This window comes from Gracilinanus agilis, chromosome 2 (assembly GCF_016433145.1).
Source record: "Gracilinanus agilis isolate LMUSP501 chromosome 2, AgileGrace, whole genome shotgun sequence".
Taxonomy (NCBI): domain Eukaryota; kingdom Metazoa; phylum Chordata; class Mammalia; order Didelphimorphia; family Didelphidae; genus Gracilinanus; species Gracilinanus agilis.
Genome location: NC_058131.1, coordinates 139,684,658 through 139,699,957, shown reverse-complemented (window position 1 = coordinate 139,699,957; position 15,300 = coordinate 139,684,658). Strand labels below are relative to the sequence as shown.

Genomic DNA, 15,300 nt, shown 5'->3' with positions numbered 1-15,300 from the left:
GAGGCTGGCCCTCTCTCCATTTTGGCCTAGAACTGCTTCAGTGCATAGTAAGGCAATTTGGTAGATAGATTGTATCAATCATTAAACATTTATTAACAGCCTACTCTGTGCCAGGCACTGTGTTAAGCCCTAGAAGTTAAAAAAGAGGTAAAAGATTGTCCTGGATTTCAAGAAGTTTGCAATCTAATGAGGGATACTTAAACAAAGGAAAAGAAAGATGCTAAAATTAAGAATGGTTGGGAAAGGCTTCTGTAGAAGATGGGATTTTAGTTGGGACTAGAAGCCAGGGTGGTCAGGAGTTAGAGAAAAAGAGGGAGAGCATTCCAGGCAAGGGGAACAGCCCAAATGCCCAGAATTGAGAGATGGAGTGTGTCCTGTTCATAAAACAGCCAGGAGGCCAGTATTGCTAGATGGAAAAATGTATAAGAATAGATGGGTAGGAGGGTAGGTTATGAAAGGCTCAGAGTATTTTGTATTTGCTCCTGACAATCAGATATGCACTTTAGGAAAATCTCTGTAATCACTGATTAGAAAATGAATTTGAGTAGGGAGAGCTTTGAAGCAGACAGACCCACTAGCAGGCTATTACAGTAATCCAAGGGGCATATTCAAGCAACATTGCAAAGGTGAAATCAATAGGCCTTGGAAACAGATTGGATATGGGGTAATGGGGGTGAAAGACAGTGAGGAGTCAGGAACAATACCTTTGTTGTAAGCTTGAGGGACTGGAAGGATGATATTGTTTTACACAGTAATAGGGAAGGGAGGAAGCGAAGAAGGTTTAGGGGTAAAGGTATTGAGTTCTGTTGTGGACATGTTGAGTTTAAGATGTCTAATGGATATCCAGTTCAAGAAGTCTAAAATGCGGTTGGAGATGTAAAATTAGAGTCAATAAATATTTATTGTTTATTATTGTGGAATTATTATTTATTATTGTGCTTTGAAAGGGAAATGGAGTTTATATTTTTTTCCTGGAGGCAATAGAAAGCCACTGATTATCCTATCTAACTGCCTCAGTGGTATACCACTAGAGTTTATAATTGATCCTAGAGATAATAGACAGCCATTGGTTATGCCCATAAAGCTGCATCAATGTATAAGAAGATTGGAAAGATTGTAAAAGGCTTTAAAAGCCAAAGTTTATGTTGTTCTGTTTCTATCTAGTTCTGTCTAATCGATCTGACTCTATTCTCTGTGCCTTCCTATGATTTTTCTTATGGGTCCTACCCCATTGACAATTCAGGAGAATTTGGGGGTGTAATAATAATAATAAATAAATATTTGCTTTTAAAAATTATTTGTGAAGGGGGCAGCTGGGTGGCTCAGTGGATTGAGAGCCAGGCCTAGAGACGGGAGGTCCTAGGTTCAAATCTAGCCTCAGACACTTCCTCTGTGACCCTGGGCAAGTCACTTAACCCCCATTACCTAGCCCTTACCACTCTTCTGCCTTGGAGCCAATACACAGTATTGATTCCAAGATGGAAGGTAAGGTTCTAAAATAAAACAAAACACAAAAAAACCACAAATAATAAATAAATTATTTGTGTGAAGATTCTTAAGGCAAAAAGATGGTGCACCTGAGTCTAGTGATATTGACCTCCATGCTGTTCCATGAACAAAATACTACATCTCTCAGGTATAGGCATTTTCTCTGGCTATCCTCCATACCTGAAACATTATCCCTCCTCATCTCTACTGTTGGACTATCCTGGTTTTCTTTAAGTCCCAGTTAAAATCTCACCTTCTACTGGAAGTCCTCCTTAATCCTTCTTAATTCTAGTGCCATCCTGCTATGGAATTTCCTATTTACACTGAATATAGCTTGTTTGCATGTTTTCTTCTTGTTGTCTCCCACATTACAATGGGTGCTCCTCAAGGGTAGGGACTGTCTTTTGCCTTTCACTGTATCCTCAGCACTTAGTGCAACATCTAGCACATAGTTGGGGCTTAAGAAATGCTATTGCTTATAGAAGAAAGGTAGACATGGTTTGAGAGAAAAGAACCAGAAGGGAGATGAGATGGCAGATTAATAGAAAGCAGGACAGCCACCTCCCCTCTACAAAACTCCTTCAAATGGACCTAGAAAATGCAACAGACTGAATTTTGATGGGAAAAATCATAGTGAAATCATGTGTCTAGCTCAGGTTGGCACAGAGAGATAAAGAGATCTACAGATTGGGAGGTCAGGGTTGAACCAGGAGCATTCTACTACCCAGGGAAAAGTGGTACACCAGAAAGAAGACCTCAGACCCATAAATGCACTCCTAGACTCATACTGAAGTACTGCCATAGGGAAACATCAACTGGAAGCTTTGTTGTCCATTAGCAACTCCAGATCAGAGTTCCGGGATGGACTGAGAAGGGACCTAAATTTGTGAGTAGTTTTCCCAGAGGGAGAGGCCCTGGGCAGTGCACCATGAAAAGAAGTAGAGATGCCAACAACAGCAATGTGAAGAGAGTCTCAGTTCCAAGATCTAATACAGCCTGCAGAGGCATAACCAGGGCAGAATACCCAGACCAAAGAAGAGCCTACAATTTTGTTACTCTAAACTAACAGAATTTTGCAGCTGGTGTATAGTGTTGGCGTCTAGCACAGTAGTCCTCTGTTGCTCAGGCCCAAACCCAGGTTAAAAATTTGCAGTCCTTGAACTAGAGAGGCAGCAAATCAGACTTTGCCCTGGTTCAGTCCACTTTGGGAGCACTGAAAGCTTATAGGCTCCCAACCTATAAAGTTTATAGGTTTATAGTATAAACAAATAATTCCTAGAATAACCCAACACTAAATACCCCACAAAATAACAATAGGACCAACCCAGATGTCTACTCTATTAGTGTAGCAGAACCCAGTCCTAATATCAAATCTCTGGAAGAATGGGCAAACAAAAAAAGAATCCCACCAAAATGGATTATTATGATAGCAGAGACACTTAAGACACAAACATTGACAAGGATGATTCTAAAATATCTATATATGCAAAGGCTCAGAGTAAAATACAGCTTGAGCACAAACTCAACTAGAATTCCTGAAAGAGATGAAGCAAGTTTTTAAAAACAGTTTAAAATTTTTTACAAACAAAACAAGAGCACTTGAAGAAACATTGGAAAAAAGTGAGAGCAATATTAGGCAGAATTAGAAAGGGAATTAACAGCTTGGCCCAAAAGGTACAAAACCTTACCCATACAAAAAACTCTCTGAAAAATATAATGTACCAAATAAAAGCCAGTGAATCCATAAGGCAATAAGAATTATTAAAAATAAAGTAAAAAAAAAACACTAAAAAAAATTTCAAAAACATATAGGGTATTTCATAGCAAAAACTGACCTGTGTGTAAAGGGAATTTCATCCCTTCCCCCTCCTGGATTGCTGACCCTGTTCATCCCATTTTTTACATGCCAGCGCTGCATTCATGAATGTAGATAAAAGGGGTATGAGTGGAGTCCACCGGGTTATTTTTGCGCTCACTACTTCCCGGAGTAGGCAGAGGATAGACAGAGGATCCTGCAGGATGAGATACACATGGTCAGACTTAAGAGTAAGAAAGAGACTTTAAATCTATGCTTATCTATCCTTTCTATTTCAAGTGATTATTAATAAACTTTATAGAAAGTAATAAATTGGAAGATATTCATTTTAAACCTAACACCTGGAAAACAGATTTAAAAAAAAAAAGAATTATCTAAACTCCAAGATAAAGAAAAAAAGAGCCTAGACATCTTATTTCAAAAAATGTTGGAACCAGAGGCAAAGTGGAAAAAAGGATACACCAGGCACCTCCTGAAAGAAACCCTCAAACAAAAAACTCCCAGGAACATGTGGGGGAAATTCTATTAGCAAATAAGAGAAACAAAGTCTCCAAGACAAAAAGAAGGGCTGGTCTCACAAATAAAGCTGGATTCTTTTTAAGACCAAAGACAATGAATCTTAGGAGATGGCATTTTTTATGCACAGAAATGCTGATCCAGTGTCAAATCAAGACAAATATGGAATACAGTTAGAATCATAATGGTATGAATATATAGCCTCCAGATGGTCATGGCTTAAGTGATGATGCAGATGACACAGCTGCTGAATAAGCTGGAAAGTACTTACAGGTGGTACTCAGTATCTATTCTTAGGCCTGGCCTTTATAAGACCCCTGCAATTCTTGGAAAATAAGGAGATATAGGGTCTGACCTAAAAACAGTTCTTTTGAATGTCAGGACAAGTCATCCAAGCTGGTAACAAATCTAGGTCAGTCCACCTTAGGGATAAACATCCCTTGTTTGACTATGTTATTGTACCTCCTGTAATTAACCATCCATCCCATCAGGGTGTGATGGACTTGGTAGGAACATTTGGGTTATAGGCCTAAGGTCACAGTGCCTGTCAGCAAGATAAGCTATATTTTTCTTAGCTAATGCTTCTAAATCATATAAGACTAACTATATCACTTAACTATTAACTCAAAACTAATGATTATATTATAAAAATTTTAAAGACTAATACTATTATAATCATAAAAAGAGAGCAAGGGGTTTCACATTCACAAACATCATAGCCAAAATTCAGAGTTTCTGGTCAAAGAAAAAATACTACAGGCAGCCAGAAAAAAAGAATTCAAGTACTAAGGATCCACGGTCAGGATCACACACAATTTAAGAGCCATCACCACAGAGGAGTAGAAAACTTGAAATACAATATTCCAAAAGGCAAAGGATATGAGCTTATAGCCAAGAATAATTTACCCAGCAAAACTGAATATAACACAGGGGAAAATGGAACTTTAATAGAGGACTTCCAAGCATTCCCAATGAAAAGACCAGAACTCTATAGAAATTCTGAAATTTAAACACAGGAGTTAAGAGAAATATAAAAAGGCAAACATGAATAAGAGGCTAGACTAACTGGTTATATTCATATATGAGATGATACATGTACCCCTTATGAACCTGATCACCACCAAGGGTCCAGTAGTGGTTGTGTTATATCTTGATGATATTAAGAAAATGGAAAAAGGTGTGTATGGGGGGGAAATAGAAGAAGGAATACACTGGGTTGGGTTAGGGAGAGGGAGGAAAATTAGGGAAAATTATCTCACATAATCAGAGTATGCAAGTAGATATCTTTATAAACAAGGAGGAGTGAGGGGAGTAACTGACACTTCAACCTCACTCATCAGAACTAGTTAAAGGAAGCTTTAATACACACACACACACACACACACACACACACACACAGCTTGATACAGTGATACATTTCACTCATTTAAGAAAAAAGTGGGGAGAAGAAATTAGAGGGTTTATTAAGGGAAGAATCCATTCTAAGAAGAACAAACTCTAAGAATTTAAAATATATATAGCTTTCTTGAGTTGACAAAAAATGGTAACCAAAGGCATGACAATTTATTGGGGAATGGCTGAGCATGTTATGGTATTTAAATGTGATGGGATATATTGTACTATAAGAACTGGTTAAGGGGGTAGTTTCAGAAAAATTTGGAGAAATTTGTATGAACTGATGTAGATAGAAGTGACCAGAACTAAGAGAACAATTTATACAATGACAAGATCTAAAGGCAAACAACTTTAAAAGAATTAGGAACTCTTCTGAGTATAATGATCAACCACAGTTCCAGAGGACTGATAATGAGACATGCTAGCATCCTCCTGAGAGAGATGATGGACTCAGTGTAGAGTGAGACATAATTGTTTTTGGATATGGCTAATATAGAAACTTGTGTTGATTGGCCCTACATATTTGTAGCAGGTTCCATTTTTCTTTAGTTTGCAGTCAGGGTTGGGGTAGGAGGGTGAAAGGCAAATTTTTACTGATTGAAAAAAATAAAATATAATTAAAAAAAGAAAAGAATCAGAGATTAATTGTGTGTGGGGAAAGTGAATGAGTGACATGTTTATATGAGGAAAATGGATTTTAGTGTTATGAAAATAAAATGATTATGAGGAGTAGAAAAACTTTAGAGATTCAAAATTTTAAATATTAACTTAGGTTAAAAAACTAAAATAGAGTTTGGAAAAACATTTAAATACTCATCTCCTTGTAATTTAGGGCATAGAAAGTATACAAAAGTGTGTTGTCTAGATCATCTGATGCTAGAATTAGGACATTTATTGAAATCACAAAATACCTGAGGAGCTTCTTTACTGTGTTTATAGTCTCTTCTTTTTTTCTTACTCGATAATTAACCCCTTTTTCTTTTGAATCTTTTTTTACCTCCTAATACTATTAGAGAACATTTACACTTCCTTTTCTCCTATAAAAACCCTAAGTAGGTTCTTTTCTACCTTTAAGACATAAAAGCTACATTTTCCGATTTTTAAATGTAAACCCAAACTTGTATTTACAAAGACTGTGTCTGATCTTAGAAATGATCCCTAAGAGACTGTTCTCTGTATAGCCTTTTATTATTCCTACCTAGAGTTTCCTTTGGGAAACCTTAGTATGTAATTCATGTTAGCATCTCTATAGATATGGGTCAAAGGATCCCCCCGGGTCCTGTACAAGCAATCATAATTATAATGAAAACATATGGTACAGAATAACCTTTAATTTAAGTCACAGAAAGTGCTGATGAGACAAAGGGCCTAACAAAGCCTAGAAATAATTCAATCAGAGATATTATAGCTAACAATTTTATATTAATTATTTCCATTTGTTTACCAATAGCTATACTGCTGGCTAATTGTGAGTTGGCTAGTAGGGAATTGGATAGAGTACTGAACCTGAGTCAGGAAGATCTGAGTTCAAATCCTTTCTCAGACATTAACTATGTGTGAACTTGGTCAGGTCATTTATCCTCTACTGCTTCAGTTTCTTCATCTATAAAATGGAGATTACAATAGAGCCTACTTCAGAGTTGTTGTGTTAATCAAATGAAACAGTATTTGTAAAGTGCTTAGCACAGGACCTGACACATAGAGCCACTTAATAAATGCTTATTTCCTTCATGCCACTAAATTCTCACCTTCTTGGACAATTATTTGTGTGGTACTATGTTATCTTGCCAAAGCTGGTGATTAAAGTAAACCTATTTCAATACCACTTTAATCTTTAAGCCATGGACATATATTAGATTTGTCCCCATAGAGATTGAGAGGATTTCCACTTCTGGCAACTAAGGTTGTAGTGTAAGGAATATTCCAAGATCACCCAAACCTACCTCTAGACAATCACCAAAAAAAAAAATTTTTTTAAATACCTCAAAAAAATTTTTGGAGTGACAGAACAATGAAAGACAGAGTGAAGCAGGGTTTTAGCCAAAGAAAACATAGAGGGACAGCAAGCAGGACCCATCTCACTGGAGTAAGAGAGAAGAGGAGTGGAATCAGAAGCATGCATGATAGCCTGGTGCAAGCACACCTGGAAGAATCCTCAGTGGAAGGAGCAACCACCACTCACAACACCAGGGGGAGATAGTGGCTGAGGAGTAAAAATTCAGCTAAATCCACTGGATGTGGTACCCTGCGGAACCCATGGACAATATTCTCTTCACCCCAGAAGTGGAACTGAGCAAAAGATGAAGAAAAAGCCTAATCATGGAGAACTATTTCAGCAAAAGAGAAAACCAAAATGCATACTCAGAAGAGGATAGCAATGCCAAAACAGAATTGTGTGAACCCTTAAAGGTAAACATGAGAGGATGTCAGGTTCAAAATTAACTCCTGGAAGAGCTCTAAAAAAAGATTTAAAAAATAAGAAACTTAGAAGAAAAATTATAAAAGAAAATGTAGAAAAAGTTGATATCTTAGAGCAAAAACTCACGGAAGGCAAAAAAGCAAATAAAAACCTCAAAGATGAAAATAGCACTCTAGAAAAATGAAATATAAAGCCTCAAAGAAGAAAATAGCTTCTTAAAAATAAAAATGGGACAAATGGAAGCTAATGATTCCATTAAGACAGTAGGAAACAAAACATTCAAAAGAATTTTTAAAAATAGAAGAAAATCTGAAATCTCTCACTGGTGGAAAAAATGATCTGGAAGATAGATCCAGAAGAGAGAATCTAAGAATCATTGGACTGCCTGAAAGCCATGATCAAAAAGAAGATCCTGGACATTAGTCATATTTCAAAAATTATACAGGAGAATTGCCTTGATGTTGTTGAAAAAGAGGGAGAGAGAGAAATTGAAAGAATTCATTGGTCATTCCTTAAAGAGATCCCAAAATTTAAAACCTAGAACTACTTTAGCCAAATTCTAGAATTCCCAAGCCAAGGAGAAAATACTAAAAGCAGCCAGAAAAAAAAATCAGATATCATCAAGGATTATATAGGATGTGGCAGCTTCTACATTAAAGGACCAAAAGTCATGGAATATGATATTCCATAAGGTAAAGGATCTAGGACTACAGCCAACAATTATCTACCCCAAAAAACTGAGTCTAATACTCTAGGGCAGTGATGGCCAAACTTTTTAAAGAGGGGACCAAAGGAAAGGAAATGCTCATCTGTCAGTCTGTTTCTAAGGCAACTCTTTAGAAGTTTCATTGTATTTTATCCTACTCATTGTATTCATCAGATTAGGAATAATGTCTTATGGCCAGATAGAACATTTCATCCCCCACCCCCCAACCACTGCATCTGGCCCATAGGGCTGTAGTTTGCCCATCACTGCTCTAGGGGAAGAAATTCACATTTAATGAAATAGAAGATTTTCAGGCATTCCTGATGAAATGACCAGAGCTGAAAAGAAAATTTAATGATCAAATTCTACACTCAAGCAAAGCATAAAAAAGTGAAAAGAAAAAAACTCAGTGGTGTTAAACTATTCACATTCCTACATAAGAAACTGTTAACTAGCATACTTAAGATATCTATAATATAAAACATAAGGCATTTAAGATATTTAAGATAATCAAGGAAACAATGTGGTTAAACTGATTAAATTACTATATACCATGATAACTAAGATACTAAAGATATCTATGGCACTTGAAGTATCTAAAGTATGGAAGGTAATTAAGAAGTTATTATTAGGGCAATGAATAGAAACATACATAGAGAGTAGGGAGTAAGCTGAATATGATGGGATGATATCCAAAAAACAAAGCAAAACAAAGTCAAAGAATAAGAAAAAAAGAAGATATAATCAAATCTTAGTACTCGGTGGTTTCAGAACTCATCAAACACATATAGCAAGAAAGAATTGTCACACTATTCAACTTCTGCGTGGCACTCAACAGGCTTGCTAGAACTTGTTGGTGTCACAGTCACAATCTCTGGCAGCATATGCCCACTCCAGCTAAAACACTCAAATCACATGTTAGTTCAAAAGCATAAAGAAGAGTTCAATGCTGAGGAGCTGCAGAAATTATAAACGGAACAGTAATAGCTAGTGGTGGGGAGTTTTCTTCAGGTGAGGAGGAAGCAAAGGAGAATGTTTTCACTTCATTAATCAAGGAAATTGGTGGAAATGCAAAACTTTGTTGAAAAACATCACCCTAATAAAGTTTTAACAAGCAGAATTATAAATTTGTTAAATGACCAGACCATTTCCCACTTTAAAGGAATTTTGAAACACAGACAAAAACAAACATCATTAGACAGTTGTGAAGCTTATACCTAGTAATCCCAAGCAGGGTTCAGTGGTGATAAGGGAAAGAAAAGAGAAAGAGCAAGAACTGCAGAAGGGCAGTTGTCCTCAGATATTATGGAAGAGCTCTTCTAGATAATAATATTTTTCTTCCCTACTATCCCCCACCATGAACTCCTCTCAATGGAGGTAAAATTAAGTTTAAATTATTTTATTTAATCTAGTTATTCTTTAATTTATGACTATGTATTATTAATGTTTTTTACTAAAAGACAACTCCATTAATGCATATAATGCCTTATAAAATCTGGGTTTTTGGGTGTCTGGAATGGATTAATTCAATTTACATTATTCCTTAGAGGGAAAAAATCATTTGGTACTTGACCTGCCTTTTGGAATGATATTAATAACAAGTATCAAGATACCACTGTACTGGGAAAAGAGAAAAAGAAAGAAAACTAGGGGCAAATTTTCTCATATGAGGAGGCACATAAGCAATTCAGTGGAGGGGATGCTGGAGTGAGTGGCAGACAATATTTGAACCTTACTCAAATCAGAATTGGCACAAAGCAGGAATAAGATCCATACTCACCTATAGAAACTTATCTTACCCTAAAGGGGAAGTAAGAGAGGGATATGGGAGATAAGGAAGGGGTGGAATGGACAAAAGGGAGGGTGAACTTAGGGAGGCAGTAGTCAGAAATGAAAATATTTATGACGTGGGAAAGGCTAAAAGGAGAGGAGTAAAGGATAAATGGGAAAAATAAGATGGAGGGAAACATACAGTAATCATAAATACAGATATGAATGGAGAGAGGAACTCGCTCATAAAACAGAAGAAGATAAAAAAGTAGATTAAAAGCTAGAATCTCATAATATGCTGTCTACAAGAAACATATTTCAAGCAGGGAGACACAAAAAATGTAAAGATAAAGGGCTAGAGCAGAAACGATTATGCTTTAGCCAGAGTTAAAAAAGCAGAGGTAGCAATTATGATCTCAGAGAAAGCAAAAGTGAAAATTGATCTAAATAAAAGAGATAAGGAAAGAAATTACATCTTGAAAAAAGGTACAATAGATAATGAAGAAATATCAATATTAAACTTGTATACACCAAGTGGCATAGCATCCAAATTCTTAAAGAAGTTACATGAGTTATAAGAGGAAATAGGCAATAAAACTCTATTAGTAGGGGGCATTAACTTTCTCATCTCCAAATTAAGCAAATCCATCCAAAAACCAAACAAATTAAAGAGTTGCATAGAACTTTAGAAAAATTAGATTTGATAGATCTCTGGAGAAAACTGAATGAGAATAGAAAGGAATATACCTTTTTATCAGTAGTATATGGCACCTTTGTACCACAAACATGAATCATCTACTAGGCTATAAAAGCTTTAGAACCAAATGCAAAAAAAGCAGAAATATTAGATGCACCCTTTTCAAACCATAATGCTATAAAAATTATACTCACAAAGGGCAGCAGAGAAAAAAAGATTAGAAAGATATAATTCAAAAGAGAATGCTTATAATTAATGTTCTATGTTTCTATAGCTTGAAAATAGACAGCTTCTGAAGGAAATAAAAGAAGGAAGAATCTTTGTGGTTGAACAAATGCTTGATGAAGTAAGTTTAATAATAAACTTCAGAACTTCAAATATACTGCCTCATGTCTATTTTTTCTGCTGATAATTTTTTAATTATTAAGCCCAATGTGTAAAAGGCTGTTTTAATATGGATTTAAGCACTAGATTTAAAATTTTATGCTAAAAGCTACTACTTTCAGTTTTAATAGTATAGAGGCAATATGCACAATTTTAGGAAATTTAACATACTTATTTAAAAATAAATTTACAAATGGCTGTTTTTAAATATCATATTCATTTGCCTATATACTCCCCATAGAAATTTCTTTTGTAACAAAGAAACAGAATCAACCAACAAAACAAAGTTGACCAGAAAAATTTGCTACATTATGCACATGTAGTTTCTTGCCTCTGTGTCTTATCTGTCACTGAGACCAAGATTGGTAACTGAAATAAATAAACATCCAACTGCTTTTTAGAATTGTTTTTGATTAAATAACTGCAGTTATTTTGTATATTAATCAGTTCTGTTTCTTTGCTTCAAATCAATTCATGTTGTCCTACACATCTCCGAATTCCTCCTTTGTTTTTTCCTAAGATATGGTAATGCTCTATTATTTTATATGACAAAATTTGTTCAGCCATTCCTGCATCAATGTTTACCCAATTTTTTCCTGTGGGGGTTTGCTGTCACCAAAGTGCTATTATGGATGTTTTGTTAGAGACAAAATTTTTGTTTTTACCTCTTTGGAGTATATGCTGAGTAGTAGAACTTCTAGCTGAAAATTTCCAATTCCAATCCAAGAGTTTCCAAATCCACACTTTTGTTGGCAACTTCAGTACCTGCCCTGGGGGTTCTTACTTTTTGTTTTTATTTTTTTTTCCTAATTATATGTAAGAACAACTTGTAACATTCATTTTAAAAAGTTTTTAGTTCCAAATTCCCTCCCTCCCCTCTCTACCCCATCTTTGAAAAAGCAAGCAATTTGATATGGGTTATACATGTGTAGTCTTGCATGTTAGTCATGTAGGGGACACACACATATATAATGAAGAAAATAAAGTAAAAAAAATAAGCTTCAATCTGCATTCAGACTCCATCAGTTCTTTCTTTGGAGGTGGATAGCATTTTTTCATCATAAGTCCTTGGGAATTGTCTTCTATTTTTATTGCTGAGAATAGATGAAGCATTCACAGGTTTTCATCATATAATATTGGTGTTACTATATACCATGTTTTCCTGGTTCTGCTCAGTTCACTCTGAATCAGTTCATGTCAGTCTTTCCCAAGTTTTTCTGTAATTATCCTGCTCATGATTTCTTATAGCACAATAGTATTCCATCATAATCATATCCCACAGCTTGTTCAGTCATTCCCCAAATGATGGATATCCCTTCAATTTCCAATTCTTTGCCACCACAAAAAGCTGCTATAAATATTTTTGCACATATAAATCCTTTTCCTTTTTGCTTATCTCTTTGGAATACAGACCTAATAGTACCGTTGATGGGTCAGAGGATCCTGAGAGACCTTTGGAAAGAAGAGTTGTAATCCTGGTTCATTATGAGCCAGGGAAATCTTATTTCCACTAACTTGAGGAACTTGAGATTGTGTTGCTTTCTCTATTTTACAGAATCAGTATTTGCTCCTTTATACATCCATTTTGCCTATGGACCTGATCACAACTCTCCTTTAGTCTATGAACAGTTATCACAGTACCGTTTCATCTCACAGTACTATTTGTTGAACTTAATGGGAAGATGATGGGAATAAACTATAGAGATTTTATTAAAATACCTCCTTTACTGTCCATTGCAGGGAGCTGATCCCAACTGCACCAATAATGAAGACAGACCTTCTTTAACTGTGGCTGTTTTAAATAAACACCATGAAGCAATTCCAATTCTTTTGCAGAAAGGTGCAGACATTGACCACCAGTCAGGGCGGTAAGTAATCCCAACCAAATAGCTAGCTCGAGTATTCTCTTTTCCTTTAGCACCCAACTAAAATATTCTAGGACTTTCCTTCAGCATAATGAAAAGAAAATGCAATCTCTATTCAATTTAAATGACTTTAAGATGGTTCAAGTCACCTCCTTGCTGAAAATGAAAAAAGGAGAGTTACCTGGAGAACTGAGAGGTTAAGGGACTGGCCATTAGTCAGTCACACAGTGGTTATGTATCTGAGGCAATACTTGAACCCAAACGTTCTTATCACAGTGCAAATCCTCTCTCCACTCCACCAAGCTACTAACTCTATAGAAGTGCATCACGTCCCTGTCTTAGATACGCCATCTACTAAGTGGGAGGAATGCCTGCCAAGAATAGGATACCAAATCTCATACCTCTCTCACCTTTCTTATTTGATTGTTCCCTTACAAACTTTTTTGAGACTATAGAGTGGAAAGCTCCCGTACTACTTTTTATACTTTAGTAGATGCCTGATTTCATTGGTTTGCATATTCCGTTCATTGGCACAGACTGAGATGTAGCCAAACTCTTTTCCTGTATAATTCTTGTCCATATCTTCCTATAAAGCAGTGATTCCCAAAGTGGACGCTACCACCCCCTGGTGGGTGCTGCAACGATCCAGAGAAGTGGTGATGGCCACAGGTGCATTTATCTTTCCTATCAATTGCTATTAAAATTTTTTAAAAATTAATTTCCAGGGGACTAAGTAATATTTTTTCTGGAAAGGGGGCGGTAGGCCAAAAAGGTTTGGGAACCACTACTATAAAGCCTTCAGTCAACAAGCCAAAAGCCACGTTGTAGCTTTTAAAAATATGTCCTGGATATTATTGCAAAACTCAGACTTTTCATCTGTTCTTTTTTTATAACTGGCTCATGTTATATGCTTGATGCTGCCACTTATACCACTTCTCACATGCATATCTTTTTAGGCAACAAGTTGCAACCTTGTTATTCCCACTATTCAATCTGAGTTACAGTTTTTGTTGTTAAAGAGAGAAATATTTCATGATACAAAGACTTCTAATTAGTATTGCCAAGAGTGGGGGGAAATTTTTTTTAAAAGGAGAATATAGAAAGGGTAGCTGGGTGACTCAGTGGATAGTCAGGCCCAGAGATGGGAGGTCCCTGGGTTCAAATCTGGCCTCAAGACACTTCCTAACTGTATGACCCTGGGCAATAAACAACCCTATTTGCCTAGCCCTTACTGCTCTTCTGCCTTGTAACCAATACTTAATATAGATTCTAAGACAGAAAGAGTTTTTTAAAAATATTGGTGTTTAAAAAGTAGATGTTACTAAGATAATACTGGGATTAAAATGTGGATTTTTGTGGCAGCAGGTAGCTTTGAACATTGAAAGCCTTTTTTAGTTTCTCAAACATAGTCAACTTATTGTCCATCTGCATCATCTGCTGATGAACCAACTCACAGGCTCTACCAGTTGGATATCATAGTATAGGCAATAAATGATCTTTATTTGCTTTGTTTTCCTAAAACGGATGGCTACTTCAATCTCTTTTGAATGACTGTGGATCATGTTGATGATGCAATCAGAAAAATGTCATTTTTGAAGAGAGTCATTGAAAAAATCTTGACAATGATGAGGAATTGTTTTGAACTCTTCACAGGACATCCTTTTTAATACTGGCAAATACCTTTGAGCATTTATCTCCCTGTTTGATGCCTCTTGATGATGATACACAGTAGATCAGTAAACAAAATTATTTCCATGGTCAGAAAATCTGGTTTGATTTTATACATGCATGTATAAAATATATAACCCATGTTAATGGAGAGTCTTTAAGGTTATATTTTGTTCTGTTGTATCAAATGCTTGTTTGTAATCAACAAACAATAGATAGAATAAGATTTTGTATTTATTACACTATTCAATCATTTGGGAAACTATGGTAATCCACTATAGAAAAATAACTGTAAAAGTCTACCTATACCCTTCTTGAATAAGAATCAAAATTCATACAAAGGCTTGGTTTTGTTGTTGTTGTTTTGCCATGAGTGCATTTAAAACAATTTCAATATGGTCTATTTGAACAAACTGTCCTAAAGGGAAAATGGATAGAGAAAAAGACGTCAATTATGTTTATAACAATTTCATGCAGAAATTTAACCAGTATAAACAAATTTATATGATAACATAACCTAGAACCTAAAACCACCATTGTCAGCAAATACTTTACATAATATCCAAGTGGAACAAT

The 15,300-nt window shown here is 35.7% G+C and overlaps 1 protein-coding gene across 1 annotated transcript in view; it reads left to right on the top strand.

Annotated features, from left to right (window-relative positions):
- DZANK1 (double zinc ribbon and ankyrin repeat domains 1) overlaps nt 1-15,300 on the top strand; it is a 135,391-nt gene that overhangs the window by 105,670 nt on the left and 14,421 nt on the right. The window contains exons 17-18 of the mRNA XM_044659498.1: nt 11,082-11,153; nt 12,932-13,059. Of these exons, the coding sequence (XP_044515433.1) occupies nt 11,082-11,153; nt 12,932-13,059 (200 nt within the window). The remainder of the gene's footprint in view (nt 1-11,081; nt 11,154-12,931; nt 13,060-15,300) is intronic.